The sequence below is a fragment of the Cynocephalus volans genome, chromosome 8 (genome assembly GCF_027409185.1).
Source record: "Cynocephalus volans isolate mCynVol1 chromosome 8, mCynVol1.pri, whole genome shotgun sequence".
In the NCBI taxonomy this organism is placed as follows: domain Eukaryota; kingdom Metazoa; phylum Chordata; class Mammalia; order Dermoptera; family Cynocephalidae; genus Cynocephalus; species Cynocephalus volans.
The window spans coordinates 73,284,346-73,305,459 of NC_084467.1; the positions used below are offsets into that span (position 1 = coordinate 73,284,346).

The window sequence follows — 21,114 nt, forward strand, 5'->3', positions numbered from 1 at the left end:
AAACCCTGGACCTTAGTGCTGTTAGCACAATGATCTAATCAACTGAGCTAACTGGACAGCCCTTACGTCTTTCTTAAGAAGTTGTTTCCCCACTCTAAAATTTTATCCACATCCTTCTATATTTTCTTTTAAATCTTTAATATTTTCCTTTTTTACATATAAAACTGTAATATATGGAATTTATTTTTGAATATGGTGAGAGATAAGACTACAACTTAATTTTCTTACAAACAGATAGTTAATTGTTTTAGTACCATTTAGTAGAAGAATCATCTTTTCTCCACTGACGTGAAATGCCATATTTATCATGTACTAATATCGTATAAATATTTTCATCTGTTTCTGTACTCTCTATTTTAATTAGCACTTTACCTACACTCTTCTCTCTTCTAGATTACAAAAGTTACATGGACTTGAGGAAATTCAAGGTTCTAATTCCAATAAAAGGTCCTTATCTTCATCAATCAAGGCAAGAGTCAGTGAATGGGCAAACATTTATTCAGGACTTATCATATGTTTTGCATCTATCTCTGTTTCCAGCTTTGCTATGCCCTCTTCAATAGTGGCACAGTGTTTGGAACATGGCAGAACAAACACTAAGTAAATATTTGTTGAAAGACTTAATGTATAATAATAAGTTCAGTTTACTCAGATAAAAGTATGTAAATTAAAAGTCATACTCTAATCAATGTCAAATTTCATCTTATTAACAATAAATCCTAGAAAGGGAAAATGATAGTTTACATTACTGAACAAATGCAACAACTTCACTAAAGCTATTACAATAGCACATCTTCCAAAAAAATGTTGCAGTGTATTTGACAGGTACCTTGGAGTGATGACTAGTCCCCTCTTCCACTCTCCAAGACAGCTATTACATGCCTTTTACTCTCTCCTCAAATCTACAAAATCCCTGCCCATCAGAAGAAAACCTTCGCATCTTCCCACCACACTATCATGCACCTGCCTTCCCTCCTTTAAAATGAATGCTCTTGGTTGGGACAAAGTCTCCCAGCTCGCATACTCAAGAACTTTAGATCACCTCTCTTTTCTGTGCCACTCCTCTCTTCTACATCATTCTCAGCAGCACACAAACTGTAAATATCTTCAACTCAAAAACAAAAAACCTTCCTCTCCAGCCACCACCATATTTACTTTCCTTCTAGGGCAAAATTCCTTGAAAAAGTGCTTGTGCTGGCTGTGGTGTTTTCCTCTCCACTCTTGAACCAATCAAGTTTTACTCCCCACCACTCTTCTGAATTTCTTATGACTGGGGTCACCACTAACCTCCATGTTGTCAAAAACAACAGTCAGTTCTTAGTGTTCATCTTACAACTCTATCAGCAACATCTGTCAAAGTTGATTACTCTGTCCTTAAAATAATTTATTTACTTGGCTTCGAGGATACTCATTTTTCATGTTTTTTTTCACACCTCACTGGCTGCTCAGTACCCTGTAGGAATGCTGGTCACAATTCACTCCATCCTCGTGGCCTTTGGGGCTCTGGCTTCAACAGTTCCAATTTTTCCCCTGCTCAAGTCACTTAGCAACTGAGGAAGGGACAGGAGCAGAACACTATACTTGTAAGGTAAGGGGAGTGACACTGGCAACCCCAAAGATAAGTGACAGGAAGCTGTGGAGCACCTGGGAATCTTGGATTTCTGCAGTCTTTCTCTGTTTAACATAGCTCCACTTTTGTCTCTAAGTTCTTCATGAGCCTCAACTCCCCCCTCCCCACGTGTGGAGAAAGCAGCTGTAAGCACTCAGATGGGCTGATACTCCACTGGATCTCTGTAAGTAACCACCCTTAAAATAATAATAATAATAATAATAAAATCCTTGTAAACCATATGGAGTTGCCTGCTTCTTTCTTTGGTCTTAGGACACCTTTCACTTTGGTGAGCATTATACTGTTAGCTCACACTTGCACAGTCCCCTTTGATGAATCCTCCCCATCTCTCTAATTTCTACTTGTAAGAGTGGCCCAGGGCTCAATCCTTGAAACTCTAGGTGATCTCATCTAGTCTCACAGCTTTAAATATCTTGGAGACTCCTAAACTTTTTTTATCTTCACATGCAAGCTCAGCCCTAAATTAAAAATCCATTTATGCAACTATACACTCAACATCTTCACTTGGATGTCTAATCAATATATCAACTTTAGCATGTCCAAAATTAAAATAAAACAAAACAACAGCAACAATAAAACCCTCCTCTTTCTCCAGCATCTACCCATTCAGTTACCATTCTAGCTAAGTACCCATTAGCTCTTGCCTCAATTACTCTAAAAACCTTCTAGCTGGTCTCTACTTCTATTCTGCCACATTCCTTCTCCCCCAATTCTATTCTCCACAAGTAGCTCTCATGATCCCTTTAAATTATAAACCAGACTATGTAAGTCTTCTACTGAAAATTTTCCAGAGGCTTCCCATCAGCTAGAATAAAACCCAGTCTTTCCACAGCCTATAAAGCTGTGATCTGAGCCCGGCCTATCTTTCCAACCTGATCTCTTACCACTACCATATTACTCATTCTTTTCCAGCAAAATCAAACTATCCTATAAATAAATAAATAAAATGGTGCCTTGCTATGCCTCATATACACATCAAGCTAATTTCTACCTCAGGATCTCTGTATTTGCTCTTCTGCCTGATACATTGTATCTGCAGGTATCTGCATTGCATGATTCTCATTTCATTTAAGTCTCTGCTCAAATGTTACCTTCTTTTTTTCATCCTGCTTTATTTTTTCTTCATGGTTCTCAATACTATCTTAATTCTGTTACATATTTGTTTATTATTAAACACGCTAACTAGAATAGAAGCTCTATTAGAGCATGGATTTTTTTAATTCATTTTTTATCCTCAGAACCTGGAACAGTGCCTGACATATAGTAGGTACTCAATAAATATCTGTTGAAGAAATTAGTAAACAAATGAGCATGTATAAAGTTTGACTATTAATCTGGCTTACTGATCTTGGTTAAATATATAATCTGAAAAAAGCAAAACTGTTCTTGAGAATTACTCACTTTTCGTTGTTTTACAGAGTCCAATTTTATGAGCCAAAATGAAGCCACTTTTGTTTTATGGTGCTTCCAGTTATCAATGATCTGTTTTGCAGGAGAAACATTAAGAAATTTAATCTAGCATTCATTAAAAGTAATAAATAAAAAGTAAATAAGTGGGTGAAAATCAATTTTATTAATTAATTTGTGCAATGGAAGCACTATAATATTACTTGTAATAAAGAATGCCAACTTTTATAAGACAGTATGTGCAAAGATTTCTAACATAAGGTAAATAAACCATCTGAATCCAAAGCTTTCTCATTTTGTTGAACCAAGAACACAGTCTCTAATGAGTGAAAGTCAAATGTCTTCAGGCACATAAAGTTTTGGGAAGAAATCCAAGACTTTGATTTTCCATTTTTATTCCAAGGGCTGTATTTACCACAACACCCACAATAATAGAATATTGAATAATACTATATAATAATACAGAGTAAGTGAAAATACTATCCCTTTGTTTTGTTTTGTGCAAATCTGCAAAATTTCTCAATATATATTCCAGTAATATATACTATAGCAAACAGATTAAAATATTTACTGCACACAGTGAACATATAGTAAACAATCTGATGTCTGAAATAATTATTAATTATATGAGCCTATATGCATTCTTTATAGAACAATCACATTAGCCACAAATATTAATTCTACTCTCTGATTATCTAACTTTCTTCTACCAGATTCAAAAAGGTAGAATACAACAAATATTTCCAAGAAATATATAAAATAATAAATGTCTGGTGCAAAGTCATTGGCTTTACTTAGAAAATAACGTTATTGAATACGATACATGTAAGTAAAAACACATCTAGCATGATGCTTTACAACCAATGTTATTTTTCTTCCCTTTCTTTTGCTGACAGGCAAACAAGATACCATTTTCGCTTTTTAAAAAATATATAACATTGGGATGGCTGGTTAGCTCAGTTGGTTAGATGTGGGAACACTGGTGTTAATAATGCAAAGGTCTAAGGTTTGATTCATATACCAGACAGCCACCAAAAAAAAAAAAATATATATATATATATATATAACAAAAAAAAGCATGCTATTTGGGGATTATGACTGTGTCATGATTACAAAATATAAATTGCCAATATGGAGTTTTTAAACCAAGAGAATCTTTTTTATTACACTTGCTTTATTACACTTGCTTTAGACAGGTCTAAAGAAATGCTAATAGATTTAAAAGGCCTAGTGCATGGCTGTGGTTTTATCCTACATTTGGCCACTAGATGGTGCCTTCTCCTCTGGGAAAAAAAAAAAATACAAGGCCCCAGAAAAAAACATTCTATTACTGAGGAATTATCTAAAAATGACCATTTGAAAAGTATGTTTCAATGACGAAGTGGAACCTTGCAGTAAGAAATTTTCTTTCACCAAAAATATCTGAATATCATGGACCTTTTTTTCTGAATTAGGAGTTAGTCACTGATTTTAATGTGAAATTTAGGACTCTGCCATTTTAGAGTATTCCACTGGGTGGCGCAAATGTGTGTATAACAAGAAAAACACAAAACTCAACATAAGTCATTTCAAAATTTGACCCATAAAATGTGACATTCATGGTGTCACATTTTCTTGACATTTTATGTTAGAATCCTACTTTTTTTTTTATCACATCCCATTCCATATTCTTGATAAATTTTCATAGAAGCAGCTTTAACCTGATATTTCTTAAATCTTTAAAAACAATAATTATTTAACAGTAATTGTTCTCACTTGATGAAGCAGTCTTATCAACATAGGACTATATACTAAAAGATATTTTGTATTGCTGATTATAAATGTAATCTTACTGTTCACGAATCATAATAATTAAAATAAACCCCTGTATTATCTAAAGCTTGTGGTTGAAAAACCATCAGTTAAGTTTATGTCATTGAGTATAATGCCATCAGGAAATAAATTTTAATATTTTAAGAAGAGGAATAAAAAAGACTGAGCTCCTTAGCATTTTATATTTATCAAATACTCACATCTTCTATCAGAAGTTCTGATTCTGCATCTGATTTTCCTGGAAACCGGATCTTCATGTCCTTGAGAACAAATAAGGTCTGACTTGTCAGATCATCTTCTTGTTCTTTTGTTTTCAGTTGCCGCAAAGACTCACTCTTAAATTTGAAAGAATACAGATATTTGGAGGGGGTCTTATTTCATTGTGCCAGTACAATCTGAAAGATATTTCTAGGTAAAAATGATGCACTTTTAATTGAAAAAAAGAAAACAAAAAACCAAGAGGAAAAAAAAATTTTTTTACACTTATGAATTATTTGAATTAAATGGATATGAATCCCAAGACTGTCTTTCATGCTTCCACACATTTGTATTTTATTTAGTTCAAAATACTAAAATAAAAATAGGAGTGTTTACCTTCCTGGTTAGTTGCATTTGCCACATATACCTTAGGCAATTCTTCTTGATTAGAGAAAAAAATCACTCATTGTTACCAAGTGAAGTTCATTCACTTATATTTCCTAACTCTTCCCTTTGGAAACAACATCCATATTAAATAAACTAACTAAATAAATCCCTGGCCTATGTGAAGATACCTGGAGCTATCTATTTTAATATCTAAAAGCAAGCTGCTTGCGAAATAAATTCAAAGACTTCCTCAATACTGAATCTCTGGGATTCATGCCAAGGAGGGAATACTATAAATTGATTTAATATACAGAAAACATTATAAACAATGTTACGCTTAAGTGCTCCAAGGAGAATCTATCAATTTTTAAAACCTATTAACCGATTGTCCCATTAAGTAAAATTTTCTATACAACAAATATCCCAGGTTTACAGATAGTCTGCACAATATACTGCAACAAAACCATATATTTACTCAGGTGATTTTCAACAATATTATCCTACTATATCAACAAATAGAAAATAAAATAATACTATTCCCAGTGTCCATCCTCAGGTTCTGTGAAATAGTGAAGTCTGCCTTTAAGAGTCCATACTAAATTGCAGCTTAAGATATATGAAGAATCCAAATTCCAGGAGGCCGCAAGTTGAACTACTGAAAGGGTCTGAGGTTCATCTGTTCTCCTCTCAGATGATCCCCTCTCCCACCTAGATTCTGAGGACGGTGCTTCCTGTAATCTTGAAGAGCAAAATAGATGACTTACCACCTGAGAGCTGACAGAGCTGGCATCATCACTGTGAGGCAGATGCCTCATGTAGGAGGAAGCACGATTTAAGGAATGTGACCGAGATGCTGAAGATGGCCGTGATACTGATATCATGTGTTGAGCAGAAAAGGGGCGGCTGTCCCCACTGGAAGGTGATTGAGCAGAGATGGACCGAGGGCAGCTGACTGAGCGCCTTATGGTGGCTATTGGTGATGAAAAAGAGAGATAGTGTAGTAGCAGTGTTAGATGAAGTTTCCCACTGTATTGGGTCTTATATAAACTAAATATAAGGTGGTAGCAGAGTGGCAATAAATGTCAAAGCATAGGCATCATCACGAAAATGAATTTGGAGTTAATTCTTCAATTTAAAACATGAACTTGGTGCAGAACCCCTATGATCTATGAAGAATGGCTACTGTGGAAATAATGCTATAATTACTATAGAAATACTATAAATAGTTCTTTAATGTTATGTTCTTGAAACATGACATAAAAGAACCAGAAAAAAAGGGAAATTAACATTTATGGAGCACCTTCCATAAGCCAGGCATCACGTTAGGTGTTACACTTTTATCTGAATCCTCACAGAAAACCTCTGAAACAGGGATCTCTGTTGCCCAGAGGCTCGGAATAAGAACTTTCTCAAGGTCACACATCGAGAAATTGGCCAAGCTCAGGTCTAAATCCTGAACTAATTTTAATGTCCTCCCTCTTTTTATAATACCATGATGCCATCTACTATCCTTGAGATTAAACTGCTCACTTATTAAAATCTGTGTGTAGGTTAGAGATTGAATATTTTACAGCAAGATTCATCGGGAGGGCTGGAAAGGAGACTAGAGAGTGGCTAGAATAAATAGATAAGTTATAGAATATAGGACCCATGAGAAAAAATAATAAAACAGAAGAAAAAATATAAAGATTATCCTAACAAAGTATAAATATATAATTGGTTATTATAAAAGTAGTACTAAACAGATAATCTTATCCACAGGCGGGATTAAAAAAAAAAAAAACTAGATTAAATTCCAATAGTAAAAGATTTAAGTGACAAAAAAGTATATATCTATAGGGTTGTTATTAGAACAGATATCAAGGAGAAGCCATAGACCATCTTCCCCAATGCATATTGAGAACATTTAAGAAAGAGAACCAACTGTTCCTGATAAATTTGATTCCTGACAGAGGGAAATAGATTATCGCTCAATACTATCAACATTTTTATCTTTTTTTTTTAAGCTCATATATTCTATATACCCTCTGTTCTATATTCTCTCTCTGCTTGGGGTATATATTAATCTTCATTAATTATATAATTTAATAAATTCACATGAAATCAGGTTGAATACTCAAATATTTATTTTCCTTAGCTGTTGAAAAAAAATGTAAACCTTTATAAAGGCAATGGACATTATCTTTACATTTAAGCATGTATTTCTAAAGGGTATTTTGCATAGATGATAAGCCTAATACTCCTCATTTAGGTTCTGGAGAGTATTACAAAATACATAAGCTAGGAAAGATGTTTTTTAAAAATTCTGTTTGTTCCAACTATTAACTTCCTTTAGAACCTGAAAATAATACCACTTTTTGAAAGTACACTGCTTCTGGAGAAAGGCTATGTGAGGAACACACCACTGTTCATTCTCTTTTTCTATTAAAAAATACCCCAAAGCATGTGCTACTAACTACACTACAGTCCTGCTCCCCCTGAGGGTTTAAGGTGATGATCTGGATGTATATAACCTAATCATAGGGCAAAAGAAAAATAACCTTTTTCTCGAACCATCACAGATTTCCACTGTTGGCTTACATACACTGGAAATTCAGACAGAATAACTAAACATGCCAATGATATTTGCTAGATTAACAAAAAATGGTTGTAACTTGCACCCACAAATTATGTAAGAAAAGTATTTCACACAGTTTTTTCTATGACTACCTTATATCAAACCAAAATATATCCCTTTGAAGCTATAACAAGTTTAAATTTCCCAGGTTAACTATAAGAGAAGGTGTTACACATAGTCTGGATTTTGTCCTCAGTCATCGGCATCACTTTGAAGACAAAACTCAAGGAGAATTTGTGGCTATGATGTTCCTTAGTGTAAGATTAAGGAGAGACTATAAAACAAAGTGAAACCCTTGTTATAACTCCTAATGGGTATAAAAAAAATAAAACCAACAAGGCAAAAGATATGTAATTAAATTAGGCTAGCTTTAAAATGAGAATTCATCTGTATCATATTTTAGTACACTATTGTTCGATCTCAATTTATTAACCTATCGGTCTGAAAACAAAAAACAATCTCAGAGCTATAAGAACTCCAGCAATTTTTTCTCTACCCTATCCCTATCCCCCATCATTTCATGCTGTTAGGTATGGACACATTAGCTAATTGGAGAGGGATTTAAAAACCGACAGAATTTGAGCAGGGAATTGTCAGCTTTCAAAACAGAAACAGAGCCATACATTCAGTTGGAGGCACACTGAAAGTACTTAAGGAATCCATAAGGAAAAAAGGAAGCATTTGATAAAACAGCCTACAAACTCTGGAACAGGTGCTCAATAAACATTTCTTAAATGAGTCGTAAATAAATAAATGAAATGGAGCATAATACGTTATTTCTTCTCCAAATACATAAACCCTCAAAGATAGGAAAAGCAGTAGCATGTATCTTTACGGAATAATTTGGAAGCAAAGGAAAAACCATTGCTCTAAAATCTTCATCTATTGGTTCTGCATTCCTCACATATTTTGCCAAAAGCATGGAAGGCCAGTTTTAAAATATACACATCAAGGAAGCTAACATATTAAACCATTGCTGGGGATCAACAAAGGTTCACAACTGTGTTTATTGCATTATTGAACTGGTCCCTTTAGTAGAACACTAAGACAGTGGAACACAAGGCAAAAAGAGATATGAGAGACAGGAGTTGAGCAAAGTCCAAGATTGGAGGCAGCATCAGACAGGGGTTTTCAGGGCGAACAGCAATACCACACAGGACATTTGGAGATGAAAGAAGAATCACAGACACAATATCGGACATTTGGGATTGAAGAGTGAATAAAAGACAGGAGAAAGGAAGAGAGAGAATGTGAAAAGAAACAAAGGTAGAAAGAAGGAAAAGGAAGCAGGAAAGGAAGGAGATGGAGAAGGTGGTTGGCTGTTCTCCTAAATACTTCCTCTGCACCAAAAGCCCCGACTTAAGCGCTTACTTGAGTACTGAAAGTACTTAAGGAATCCATAAGGAAAAAAGGATGATGAAAATGGGAGGGAACAAAACTTCAACTATTTCACAATGGTATGGCTCACAGATACATTCAAGTCAAATGCCTAAAGAGGTACACACATTTTTAAAAATAGTCAATAGAATAAAATAAAGTGGGTGACAGAGAGGCAAAGAGGGGCGAATGGAATGAGAGAAAATATACAGGCTTGAAAGAATGTAATCAGCAGGTCAGCCATGAAGCGCACTTTATAAAACCCATGAAAAAAATACAGCACTTAAAAAAAACTATGAAATATAGAAGAATGAATCCTTGTTTACTATTTGCAGAACCTGGAAGGGATTGAGAGATGTACCCAGGCCTGGTTAGGGAAGAAAGTGGTATAAAATCCAGGTCTCCTTACATGCAATAAGGGTTCATTTCACCCAAGGATCTTCTATTGAATTCAATAATTTTAGTTCCATAACTCTTCATATAACAACTAAATTAGAAGAAACTGACTTACTGGATTGTTGAATTAATTTGTAGTGGTTGGAGTGTTTCAGATTATATGTTACTTGCTTTTCTCTTTTCTTATTTTGATACTCTTTTTCATTTTCATCCGATTCTGAAGAGCTGCTGTTACTGTCATAACTGCTGTCACTGCTGTAGTACTTCTGTCTTTTCATTATCTCTGTACTCTCAGGCATAGAACACAGAGGCTAAAACAGAGGGAAATGTGTTATTTTGTTATAATTCAAGAAAAAGCCTTATTAACATGATTAGTTACTAATTTTAATTTCCCCCTCAAGCTTGCTGCTTTTCAATGAAGGCTGAGAATCCCCCCAAGGTACTATTTCTACAGTGCTGCTTAGCCTACAGTGCTATTTATTAATTGTTCTCTTTCTGCAAAATATTCTTTCTTAAATGATATAGCTCAGTCGTGGGGAGGAAAATGTTCTTTCTACATGATTGGAATAAAGGGCCAGAGTATACATAAACAAACAAAATAAATAAATAAAGGGAAAATATTTGAGATAAATATATGAAAATCAGAAACACAATCAGCTTTTCTTCATTCCATATAGAGAGTTTACTCATCAAGACTCAGAGATATACCTTTGTTATATCATTAACATTCACAGTCACTCAATAAATGTGTGTGTGTGTGTACGTGCATGTGGGGCGGGGGGGGAAGAGAGACAGAGAGAAAGACAGGGACGGGGGGGAGGAGGAGGGGCAAGAGGGACAATGAAAACATGAAAGCAGCAGCCAGAGAAGCCACTATTAAGTAAGGCCACATCTTAAAACACAGCCTGTGAGCCTATCCACTAAGATAATGTGCCATAGAAGTAATGTATTACTCAAATAGCTAATATGCTGTGGATATTTATAAAAACAAAAATTGTTAGTTAACCACTGTCCAAATTGGTTGTGAACACCTCGTCTTTTTTCCTACCTCTGACACACAGATTCTGGATTTAAGGAAGTAACATTGTTTTTCATTGTCCATGCTACATTCTTTTTAATAATACAATGTGAAAATCAGTATGGTATGAATTTTTCTAGAGGATAGGTGCCATGTACAAGAGTAAATCTGTAAGGATTCAAAATGTCATGCTACAATGCTCTAATATCTCTACTGGAATTGCTTGTTTCCAGTGATGCCCACTGAAGGAATAAAAGAGACTTAGGACAGATTCACTTCAGAAAGAATGTACATAAGCACAAATAAGATAGTTGTGTAACTCAGTCATTTTAAGGGACAATTTATTACACACACCATATGCTTCCTATTCCTGCTAGGAGAGGTTCCTGCAGTTGTGTAATAGTTGCTTGATCTCCATTAAATCAAACAAAAATGTTTTGATGTTAGCATATACCATAATGAAACTCTTGGATAGCATGGGATTTCACTGAAAGCAAGTGCATTCTCTAGAGTGACAGTGCAGGATGAAAGATAAAGAGAGAAATAGCATTTCATGGAGTGCCTGGAATACATAGTAAGTCACAGCATGATCTTCTAAAATTTACAGCCTTTGTAAAGGATTAAAAATAAATAAAGCAAGAAAGTAGTTGAATACACTAAAGTGACAACTTGTATTTAAAAGTATGTTCCACTTCTGAAAGCCTAATATTTACTGAGCACTAACAATGTTCAAAGAGATACACAAAAAAACATTTACCAGTAACACAATCATCAAACATTCTGACAGTCTTGGGGAATATGAATTCTAGAGGAAGGATGTTTCTTCAGAAGTTTAGCATACCCAGAAGAAACAGTGGCACAATCAGGCTTCCTAGTAGTGCCTTCCTTCATGTAGCAAACAGCTTTAAGGTTTCTTAAGGAGCTTGACTACATAATGAGTTATTCGACCCTATAAAGAATCACAGGGGAAATGGATAGCTGAACCTTTGCATCATATATGCATTTGGGACTTTTTGACCAATACACTGTTCAAGCAATAATTAATTAGAAGTCACAGCAGCATAAATTCTAAACAGTGCCTTAACTACAAAACAGAATTTGTAAACTCGCACTGAGTTATGACACAAACCATACTACTTATTTTTATGTCCAATTTTATTATAAAACAGGACATGTATAAAATATATATAAATGTATGAAGAATAATAAAACAATTATCCCCATACCTACCACCCAGCTTAAGAAAAAGAACATTGCTAATACTTTATGGGGTATTTATTACTTTGGTAGCTAATTAATATTTCTTAGATTTTCAAATAATTGGAAAGTTATCATTTCTTCTTGTACAAGTTTTATTTAACCTTGATTATTTCCAATTATTCTTCTACCAATAAAGACAATGGAAATCAATGCTTGGCATGTGATAAGAAGGTGCTTTAAGTTTGGCTCAATTTAGATTTAAAAGTTATAAAAATGCTTCTACTTAAGACTGATTATGCAGCTTTCAACCATATTGAAATATCACTGGCTTTAACAACTACAGCAACTATCCTGTTCATTTCATTTCAACAAATACATGGTTAATTTCCACTACTTGCCTAGAATGACGGGGTTTGAAAAAATACATACAATGTGAATTCTGCCCTCCAAGAGGTTATAGTTTTGTTTGAATGACAAGCCTTACATAAATGAAACGAAGGAAATTATAAGGCAGTATAAGACTGTCTCAGGGCTTTTGCATTTGCCATTCTGCCAGGAACATTGTGCCCCTATGTTATCTCACATCTGGTTTGCTAAATTGCAATAATTAATATACAAAGTTTAGAAACTTCCAAATGTTTCCTAAAGTGAAGCCATAACTCATAAATGTATTTACTTTTACAGATACTCTAAAATATATTTATTACAAAGGAATCTTCAATTACATATTCCACAATACCTCAACATACAGCACATAATTCAAAAGTGTCTGACATCCAACATCTCCACCAGATATGGATCGCTATCAACAGGTTCATCTTGCACCATTCACCCTCCAAGAACCTTCTACTTGAGTCATGCCAAACTTTTCATTGTTTCTATAACACCATATGCTGTGTCACCCTCCACCACTTTGCCTTTAATGTGCCCTCCACCCTGAAAGGCCTTCCACCCCTCTCAAATATTTAGAGTACTACTCATTTTTCAAGAACCAGTTCAAATGGCACTGCCTTAAGAAGCCATCTGCATTCTCCCAGGCCCTTTCTTCTCCATGCTGCTGTCGCGCTTCATACTCCCTTTATTATAGTACTTGCCACCTCAAACCCTGGTTTTTCATTTATCTATCTGCTCTTCCACAAGCCAGTGAGGTCGCTGTGAACACATTTAACAAATTTAGCTAATGGTTTTTGAGAACTTAGTATGTTCCAGACTCTGTGGTAGGTGCTAAGGATGCAAAGGTGAAACCCACCTCCTGCCCTCAAGGAACTTAAAATTTCATACTAAGGCAAACATGCAAATAATTGTCACAACTGCTTTATAAAAATGGTATTTATGGTACAGCAGGAGAAAGAGGGCAAAGAAGATGTAAGTCTAACTTGGGGCGTAAGGGAAGGTTTGATAAAGGCAACAAAGGTGCAGCTGGATTAGGAAGGGATCTCAAATCAATCAAGCAAAAAAATCAATTATTTCTTTTAGTAGGTAGGCATGTCAGAGGCATGGAAAAGCATGAAAGCATGACAGAGCATGATGTCATGCTCCCCATGTCTAAGGACACAGGGATAGCTCAGTAATGCTGAAATGTAAAGTAAAAGAACAGAATGAAAAATGTTTTTCAAATTCACCTCTTTCCTATTCTACTAGCAAGGACACTGGTATATAGCAGAAGAACATACAGATGATATCAACACAGAACAACGCAGATAAAGTAAACACCTGCCCATTTTTGTCCACATGACAACTTTCTATGTATTCCTAGGAGTTGTACCTATTTTAACTAATACACTGTCAATGTTGCTGGGTCAGCAAAGAATGGGGCTCCCAATAAGAGTCATGATTTGCCTTATCTATAATAGGGCACATTTCTTTGATCATTATTTGTCTAGAGGTATGAGGAAAACTTAATACTGAGTTTAGAATAAGTTTAGAATAATTCTAGGTTCCTCTTGGCCCTGACTCAAACACTAGGGAAAGAACCAAAAAAAATGAAGTAAACTAACAAAATAAAACTTCTCCTGGGTATAAGATAACATCTTCTTCCTGCACTGGACACACAGTTCTTACAGTACCTTGAGAGCAGCATCAGTCATTGTTATAATGAGAAATCAAGGGAAAAAACAACTGTACTTAACAGCATCTACTTTGACACTAAGGAAAGTAGAGATACTACACCTTTGGTCCTCGATGCTTGGTAGTTTTTCCCATCAATTTTTCATCATCAATTTCACATTGTTCCAGAAGATCCAAAATATCTTCCTCCTTCAAAAAATATTTTAATTAAAATCTCCACAAAATAGTTTACAACAAGTATTCCTGAAACTATTTAGTGATGATTGTTCAGATCAAAGGAGAAATGAAGGGTCATCACAAATTCTCTTGAAGAAACTTTCATTAAAATCTGGCAATATAAATAATATATAGCTGAAATCTATTTTATATTATCATAAGCAAATATATCTGTATGTTCTAATATACTATTAAAATCTTAGAATCTTACTGAACCCCAATAAATTAGCCCATTGGACACTTTAAAATTTCTAGAAGTTCATTCCTACTTTCCAGACTATAATTTCATCAATCACTTTTATGATAATTAGAGCAAAATAATATTAAAACTCCAGACTGAAAATGAATGATCGGCCTAATAGTTTCATTTAGAAACAATCTAAAGTTACAATTTAGTTAATGGGCACTATTTAATAAAACTCCTTCAAAATTCTAACTATTGCACAAGAGTATTTTTAGAGCTTTGTGAAAGGTTTTTATCCCATAGTCACTAATGGCAGCACAAACCACAAGTGCCCTAACACATTCTCTTGTGCTCTTCTAGAGTCATTTTGAAGTCAAAAGGAAAAGTTATAAAAACATACGCCCCAGTGGATGTTGAGCAAACCAGAGCAATAGAAGTAAAAGGACTATAAAACAAAAGAGGTATAATCAACTGCTTCATTCAGTTATTTATTCAACCTATAAAAGTATCAAAATTTTACTTATATATTAATGATTTATACTTTAATATCCTTTTAATAAAAGGTTTTTAAGGAAACTAGAAATCCCACTGTGCAGTAGAAATTTTTAAAGTAAGTTTTACTTTTTGTCCTAATCTAAGGAAGTTTAGCTATTGAAATACCAAAAGACTTTTGTTATAAAAATTCGATTAAATAATAATCCTACAATGAATTCCAAGGATAGCATGAGATAGTTAAAAAGAAACTCAAGGAGTCCAGCTTCTGTTTAGGAGAAAGATTGTAACAAACAATACTTTCATCATAACAGTTAAACAATCATATTTTTTAAAACATCAGAAAGATGTAGATAAAAAGTGCAAAGGAACTAAATTCCAGAGAGGGCCAATTTCTTCCTAGGTGAGCAGAAAGGAGTAGCCACTTTCTACTTTGGGGTCATTTGTCAATTCTGGACATCGATGGGCAGAAATCAGGTCTATAATAGGCAGAGATTGTGCTGTGATGAAGAGAATCCTCTTGAAATGCTCCCTTTTGGAACCCTGAGTTACTATATTAAGAGATCTGGCTACCCTGCTGAGAGACCATGTAGACAGAAAGAGATATCCATCCAGCACCCAGTGCAGCTATCTTATCTTATGCACCAGTTATATGAGTGAAACCACCTTGGATTTCTAGCTCCAGTTGACCTTTCCAATAAATGCAACTACATGATTCACTCCAGGAAAGACCAGTAGAACAACCATTCAACTGTACCTGGACTAGATTACAGAATAATGAACAAATAAATGAAGTGGTCTGTTATGCTGCAATAGATAACTCATAGGCCTTTTATTTAGGTAAACAGATTTAAGAGTGTGTGTGTGTGTGTGTGTGTGTGTGTGTGTGTGTGTGTGTGTGTGTGTGTGTGTGTGTGTAACTACTCCCTCTCATATGCCAGGTCTGTGCAGTAGCAAGAAAAAATGATGTACAAGGCACGTGGAAAAATGCTCTACATCACTAAGCATCAGGAAAAATTCAAATCAAAACCACACTGAGATATCATCTCACCTCAGTTAGACTGCTATTAACAAAAAGACTGAGAATAACAAATGCTGGCAAGGATGTGGAGAAAAGGGAACTCTTCTACACTGTTGGTGGGATGTAAACTAGTACAGCCATTATGGAAAACAATATGAACGTTTGTCAAACAATACAGATAGAACTACCATACAATCCAGCAATCCTACTTCTGGGTATATACCCAAAAGAATGGAAATCACCACGTCAAAGGGATACCTTCTATTGATGTTCTATTTATGACAGCCAGCATATGGAACCAACCTAAATGTCCATTGATGGATGACTGGATAAGGAAAATGTGGTATATACACACAATGGAATACTACCCAGCCATAAAAAAGAATGAAATACTACTATTCATAATGGCGTGGATGAGTTTGGAGAAAATTATGTTAAGTAAAATAAGCCAGGCACAGAAAGAGAAATACTGCATGTCCTCACTCACATGTGGGAGCTAAGAATGAAGATAGGAAGGAAAGATGGCGGAAAGAAGGAAGGAAGGAAGGAAGGAAGGAAGGAAGGAAGGAAGGAAGGAAGGGAGGGAGGGAGGGAGGGAGGGAGGGAGGGAGGGAGGGAGGGAGGGAGGGAAGGAGGGGAGGGAGGGAGGAAAGAGAGAAAGACAGACAGACCGCAACAGAAGGTTGAACTCTCAGAAGGATAGAACAGACCTATAGTTAGAAGAGATGGGAAAGGGGGAGGGAGAGGGGGTTAAGGAGTAACTGGGTAAGGGACACAAAGAGTAATTATGATTTGTAATGATGAACATGCTAAAAATATTGATTTGATCATCACATACTGTATACAAATACTGATAGTCAACTCTGCACCCCATAAATATGTATAGTCAAAATAAATAAATATTTTAGAAAAAAGATAATTTTAAAAAAGAAAAAATGCTGTATAATGTTAGTTGTAATCACAAACCACTGGGTTAATTCAATGGATTTCTTTATCCAGTTACATATACACATCTATGTAATAAGACATATTATTACAATATGTTGATATTACAACATACTATCAAAATTTTCTACTCCATAACTTGTCCTGCTAGACATCTTATTTATGAAATCGTTTGGTTCTCTATGAAATGTTACCAACTGTTAAAATGAAAAGCCTAAGTACATCTTAAAAGTAAAATGTTTTTTATATGTAGGACCGAGGTGGGTTATTTTAAAGACATATTGTTTTGGCTTTGTTCTTTTTTCTCTATATAAACACTCACTCTCTTACCTTCATCCTTTTCAAAGGATTGTTCAGCTCTCGCTGGAATGAAGCTGCTCTTCCTGAAAGGAACGTCTGAAAGGCAACAGCCAACAAATTTTCATACTTTTCAAGTAGTGTTTTATCTTCAGGAGGATAAATTCGTCTACAATAAAATCAGATAAACAAATTTGTTTAAAAGAAGCTATCAGAGCTCAATAGTTAAGGTCGACTGCTTTGATAATCCTTGACCTCCTACCCTGTGCCAGTCAGATTACCAAGTGCTAGAAATAAAGATGAATATAGTTACAAGGAATGCATACATTTTCATCTGTTACCCACACAAATTAAAGTTTGTCTAGAAACTTATCATTAAACAATGCAGTTCCAGAAGGTACAGAGTTTGGTTGGGGAAAGTAGATGGAGAAAAATGGCAATAGGGTAAACTGGAGAAATATAAAACTATGGGAGAGAGTTCAGGTGATGAGCGATAATGTGAAAGTTTTTGACTTAGTTAGGTTACTGAAGTATACAAGAATACAAGCATTAGTATGATGATCTCTTTTGTGGTGATGGAATTTGCCCCTCTAGTAGAGAGAGTTGGGTAGAGGTAGGGTGGGAGGAATGTGTTCGCATCACGACTGTTAATGGTGTTACGGCCAGGAAAGAACATCTTGCTGGGAGTGTAAGAAACTACACCTTCCTTAATCCTGCTCAGGCCATGTCAAGGCTTGGGAGGAAGAGCAATCTTTCCAAGAACACAAAGAGCTGTCAAGGGCGATACTGCAGAGAGGTTCCAGTTCAGCTCAGTCCACACCCCTCTGTATTGTCTCATACCTGACTCCTTCAAACATTTTCATTATTTGCCTGCTTCCTAAAGCATTTGAGTTTAAAAGTACAGCAACCACTATTAATTGGCAGAAAGAATACAAGGAGACCTCTATCCTGATTTTCTTAGTATATCACATTATAACCAAACATAGTCCCAGGATAATAGCTGGTTAAAAAGACCGCCTCCAACCACCCCAGAGGCTGGCTAGCAGGAGCTCTCTCAAGTTTAAACCATCCACTTGCTGACTCCCTTTCTTTCTTGAAAGGTATTAGCACAAAAAGTACTTTCTCAGAATGAAAGAATAGTGCTTAAAATAAGCCTAAAAGGCTAAAGAATGTGGAATGATTGCTTTGACGCTTCACCTCAATCTATACAAAAATGACAGCACTACCTGTAATTCCCCATATGTCGATTCTCATGTTCTTCTCGTGAGATCTGCTTTCGTACTTGAGCAAGTCTCTCTTTCTAGAAATGAAGAAAGTTTACAAGTAAAACTTGACAAATGAATGATGCAAATCAAATTGTGGATACTTTGCTAAAATTTTCATACCAACTCTTCTTTCCGTCTCTCCAATTGGTGTCTCTGCTGTTCCCAGTCTGATGAACCTGGTAAGAGCCTTTTTAATGAATTTTGACCATAAAGTCTCCTTTGAGCCTCAGCTTTTTGTTTGGCCAAGTTTCTCCTTTTATCACTGGTCCTAAAATATAAAACACAAGACCGCATCCTAGAATTCAAACGAGTTCTAATATTAGCCCTGTGAGAATTTGCAGAAAAGGAGACACAGTGAAGATAGAAATCAATGTTTATTAAATTTATATGTTCACATACATTATATTCATCTAACCATCCATCAAATACGGGACTCTGTACGGTAGACAGAAGTTCTGAAGATAACAAGATAAAATGGACACAATGCTGTGTTTTGAAAAGTTACAAAGATCTAGTTTCGTATTACATCCTAGCAGCTTACATCTTAGACTGATCAATTAACTGCTAAGTCTGTTTCCCCAGCTATGAAACAGTAACAATAATGTTTCCCTCCTAGAATTCTTATGAAGACTAATTTGTGATAACATTAATAGGTACTTAATAAATGTTGGTTCTCTTTTCCTCTTTCAACCAATTCCATTTGTATTTAAATATTCTCATTTATATTGACCACTCTTTAGTACATTTTCAGTTCTGGCTAAAATCCCAGTCTAACAGTCATTATTTATTTGAAAACATCTGCACAGTCCTTCTCATTTTCTGCTCAGCCATGAAAATTGAGTTATAACTCTCTGATTTTCTAGGAAAATCCTGTTGTGGGATTGTTTTCCTCTGAACCTCCTTCCTCTCCTTTCCCTTCCATGCAGCTGGTGCAATAAGATAAGCCTGAGGCTTCTTCTCCCCAACCCCTCCAACTCACACTCTTACATACTACCCTTGAAAGACCTAGCAGGAACAGGCAAAGCCAATTCTGCCTCCAACCTCAGCAAAAAAAGAGTTCTTATCCTCGAGCTTACATTTCCGTTCTTCTATCATCATCATCTTGCCAGGGCGCAGGTAACGGTATAAACCAAAAGAAAGGGAACAAGAAAGCTATTTAGCCAGCTTCTATTGTGGAGAGGTAAAAGAAGTGCTTGTTTACATATGGTCCCATTCAATTTATCAGGAAATTCCACTAAGAATATTAACCCTATACAATTAAGAGTATTCTTTTGCTTCAGGTATGTACCACCTTCACAACTTAAACTTCAGGAGTATGAGGAAACTGATCCATTCTCTTTCATGACAAGATTGAGGCTTGAATGGCAGTTCAACAGGCCATTGGCATAGAAGGAATAATTTGATAAAAGAAGTAAACATCCAGAAAATTGCAAGTCATTCAGTACCTCTGGGGCTACAGGCGAATGCAAAAATCTCAGCTAATCATAAGCCCTTGAACAGGTTACTGAGTCCCAAATCTAACTTTCAGCAATGGAGAGGGGCATTAATTTTGAAAGGAAAGGGGCATAATTACATTTGCATGTATTAAAGATTATGTTCTTGTCAGTATGTACAGCAGCTTAGAAGTAGATGGAAAAAGAATCAGGAAGTTAAGATAAATGCTATTTCATTAGCAAATATGAAATGTAAGGGCCTGGACCAGGGAAGCAGCTATAGGATTAGAGAAAAAGGGTAGGTTTAGAAAAATATTCTGGAGAAAAGAATGGACAGCTATTGGTGACTAATTAGATGTGAGCAATAAGAAAGAGGGATGAACTTGTAATGACACCGAGATTTCTTATTTTAGTGAGTGGGTGATTGAGAATATTTTTAAAAATTTTTATTTCTCCAATGATGAATACAAATTCAGCTCTGAGTTTCCTCAGTTAAGGGAAAAGACAGCTCTTAACTTATTTATTTATTTATTTATTTATTTATTTATTTATTTATTTGCATAGTTCTTTTTTTTATTGGTTATGAATATTCATGGGGTACAAAGCTGATTGTCACCACTCGTGCCCAAGATGTGATGGCCAGATCCATACTGGCAGCATGCCCATTACTACAAATTGTGATTATACCCCATATCTGCCACCCAATTATCCCCGACCTCCCTCCCCATCCCCCTTTCCCCCACTCCACTTTGTATCCCTAGGTATGTTCTCTCCCTCTGAAAGTCCAACACACCACTGTGGTCTTTCTTTCCTTCCTTCTTTCTCTATTAGCTCCCACTTATGAGTGAGTACATGTGGTATTTTTCCCCCTGTGCTTTGCTTATTTCATTCAACATAAGTTTTTCCAAGCTCACCTATGTCGTTGCAAATGGGAGAATTTCATTACTTTTTATGACAGAGTAGTATTCCATGGTGTATATGTACCACAGTTTCCTTATCCAATCACCTATCGATGGACATTTAGGTTGGTTCCATATCTTGGCTACTGCAAACAAAGCTGCAATGAACATGAGAGTGCAGGTATCCTTTCGACATAATGATTTCCATTCCCTTGGGTATATCCCCAGAAGTGGAATTGCTGAATTGTACGGA

At 35.5% G+C, this 21,114-nt stretch overlaps 1 protein-coding gene across 3 annotated transcripts in view; it reads right to left on the reverse strand.

The window, feature by feature from the left end:
* The window catches only part of TTLL7 (tubulin tyrosine ligase like 7), a 163,335-nt gene that overhangs the window by 36,037 nt on the left and 106,184 nt on the right, over positions 1-21,114 (reverse strand). For 2 of the 3 annotated variants that reach the window (XR_010024212.1, XM_063105385.1), the window contains exons 11-18: positions 18,650-18,797; positions 18,491-18,564; positions 17,298-17,433; positions 14,212-14,298; positions 9,940-10,135; positions 6,199-6,404; positions 5,050-5,184; positions 3,032-3,112 (exon numbers count right to left, since the gene is read on the reverse strand). Coding sequence is in view for 2 of the 3 variants with exons in the window: in XM_063105385.1 (XP_062961455.1) it covers positions 3,032-3,112; positions 5,050-5,184; positions 6,199-6,404; positions 9,940-10,135; positions 14,212-14,298; positions 17,298-17,433; positions 18,491-18,564; positions 18,650-18,797 (1,063 nt within the window). In the remaining variant the exon portion in view is untranslated. The remainder of the gene's footprint in view (positions 1-3,031; positions 3,113-5,049; positions 5,185-6,198; positions 6,405-9,939; positions 10,136-14,211; positions 14,299-17,297; positions 17,434-18,490; positions 18,565-18,649; positions 18,798-21,114) is intronic. The other variant, XM_063105386.1, reaches the window with a different exon arrangement.